This window comes from Acanthisitta chloris, unplaced genomic scaffold (assembly GCF_000695815.1).
Source record: "Acanthisitta chloris isolate BGI_N310 unplaced genomic scaffold, ASM69581v1 scaffold40128, whole genome shotgun sequence".
In the NCBI taxonomy this organism is placed as follows: Eukaryota; Metazoa; Chordata; class Aves; order Passeriformes; family Acanthisittidae; genus Acanthisitta; species Acanthisitta chloris.
In genome coordinates, this window is record NW_008689363.1 from 1 (window position 1) to 1178 (window position 1178).

The following is a 1178-nucleotide window of genomic DNA, read 5'->3' on the forward strand; positions in this document are numbered from 1 at the left end:
CGCTTCCGTGAGCCGGCGCTGGAGAGGTTCAGTCCCATGGAGGAAGGGCTGTGCTCACACACAGGACTCAGGGACCAGGGCACGAGGTCTGGCTTGGTGGTGAGCTGCAAGGGCTGCTCTGCCGGAGGAAGGGGCAGCTCCTTGGCCATGGGAGTCTTTTGGGGCTTTTCCTCCGGCTCCGTTGGAGGCTGCCGGACATCGCCCTCTGCTTTGTTCAGGGTATTGCTGCCCACCACCCTCTCCTCCCCTGGTTTCCTCCAAGCCTCCAGCTTCTCCTCCCCACCCTTCTTAGGAGTCCTCTCCTCCGCACGCTTCCGGGGAGGCTCCCCAGACTTGATCTTCACGGCCTGCATGCCGTTCTCCATGTACTTGCTCATGACGATCACAATGCGCCCGTTCTTGTTTTTGTTCTTGACGATCTTCATCTTTCCCCCAAGGCCGTTGCTGGTCACCCTGTCCCGGGGGGGTGGCCCAGTACCACTGGACAGGTTCTTCTCAGCCCCATTCTTACTCTCTGTTGTGAGGTTCTTGACCGTGCCCAGCAGGTTTTTGGCCGGGCCATGAGCCCACTTGTCCGGGTGGGTGACCAGGGGGGTCTTGTTACTGTCCAAGCAGGCCTGGCCCTGTGGCTCCTTGCTGCTGGGCTGGTAATGGGGCTCGTACATCTTGGGGTCTGGCTGGTAGTGGTGGTGCTTTTTGCTGTTCAGCTGATAGTAATACTTCCCTTTGCTGTGGGACTGGTGCTTCATGCTGCTCTCCTTGCCGTTGGGCTGGTACTGGTGGTGCTTCTTGCTGTTGAGTTCATACTGGTGCTGCTGGCTCTTGCCAGAGGAGCTGAGATCCAGCTTGGGCCTGGTGTCCACGGCTGGGTCCTGCAGCCCCGTGAGGATGTTCGAGCGGCGAGCGAAGGAGGGAAGCTGCAACACAACACCAAGAGGAGCTGTCAGCTGGGGCTGAAACACCAGGTGCCAATCCTCCAGCAGATGCTGATGGCTCTGGTGGAACCCCCAACCCCTCTGCCAGCTCTGGTTCCACGACGCTGCATCCCGGGGCACCGCGTCCTCCAGCAGGCAGCCCCAGCCCACTCCAGCTCAGAGGCTGTGCATTGCTCCAGATTAATGAAGCAATGAAAAGAAGAAAAGCCCCCTTCAATCAGCTGTCTGGGAACAGGGGCCGAG

At 59.8% G+C, this 1178-nt stretch overlaps 1 protein-coding gene across 1 annotated transcript; it reads right to left on the minus strand.

The window, feature by feature from the left end:
• Positions 1-5: 5 nt before the first annotated feature.
• On the minus strand, positions 6-947 carry CBX4 (chromobox homolog 4; the record flags this gene model as incomplete). The annotated part of the gene is made up of 1 exon (XM_009081374.1): positions 6-947. A coding segment is annotated over one exon (942 nt), but the record flags the coding sequence as incomplete, so codon positions are not given.
• Positions 948-1178: the final 231 nt, after the last annotated feature.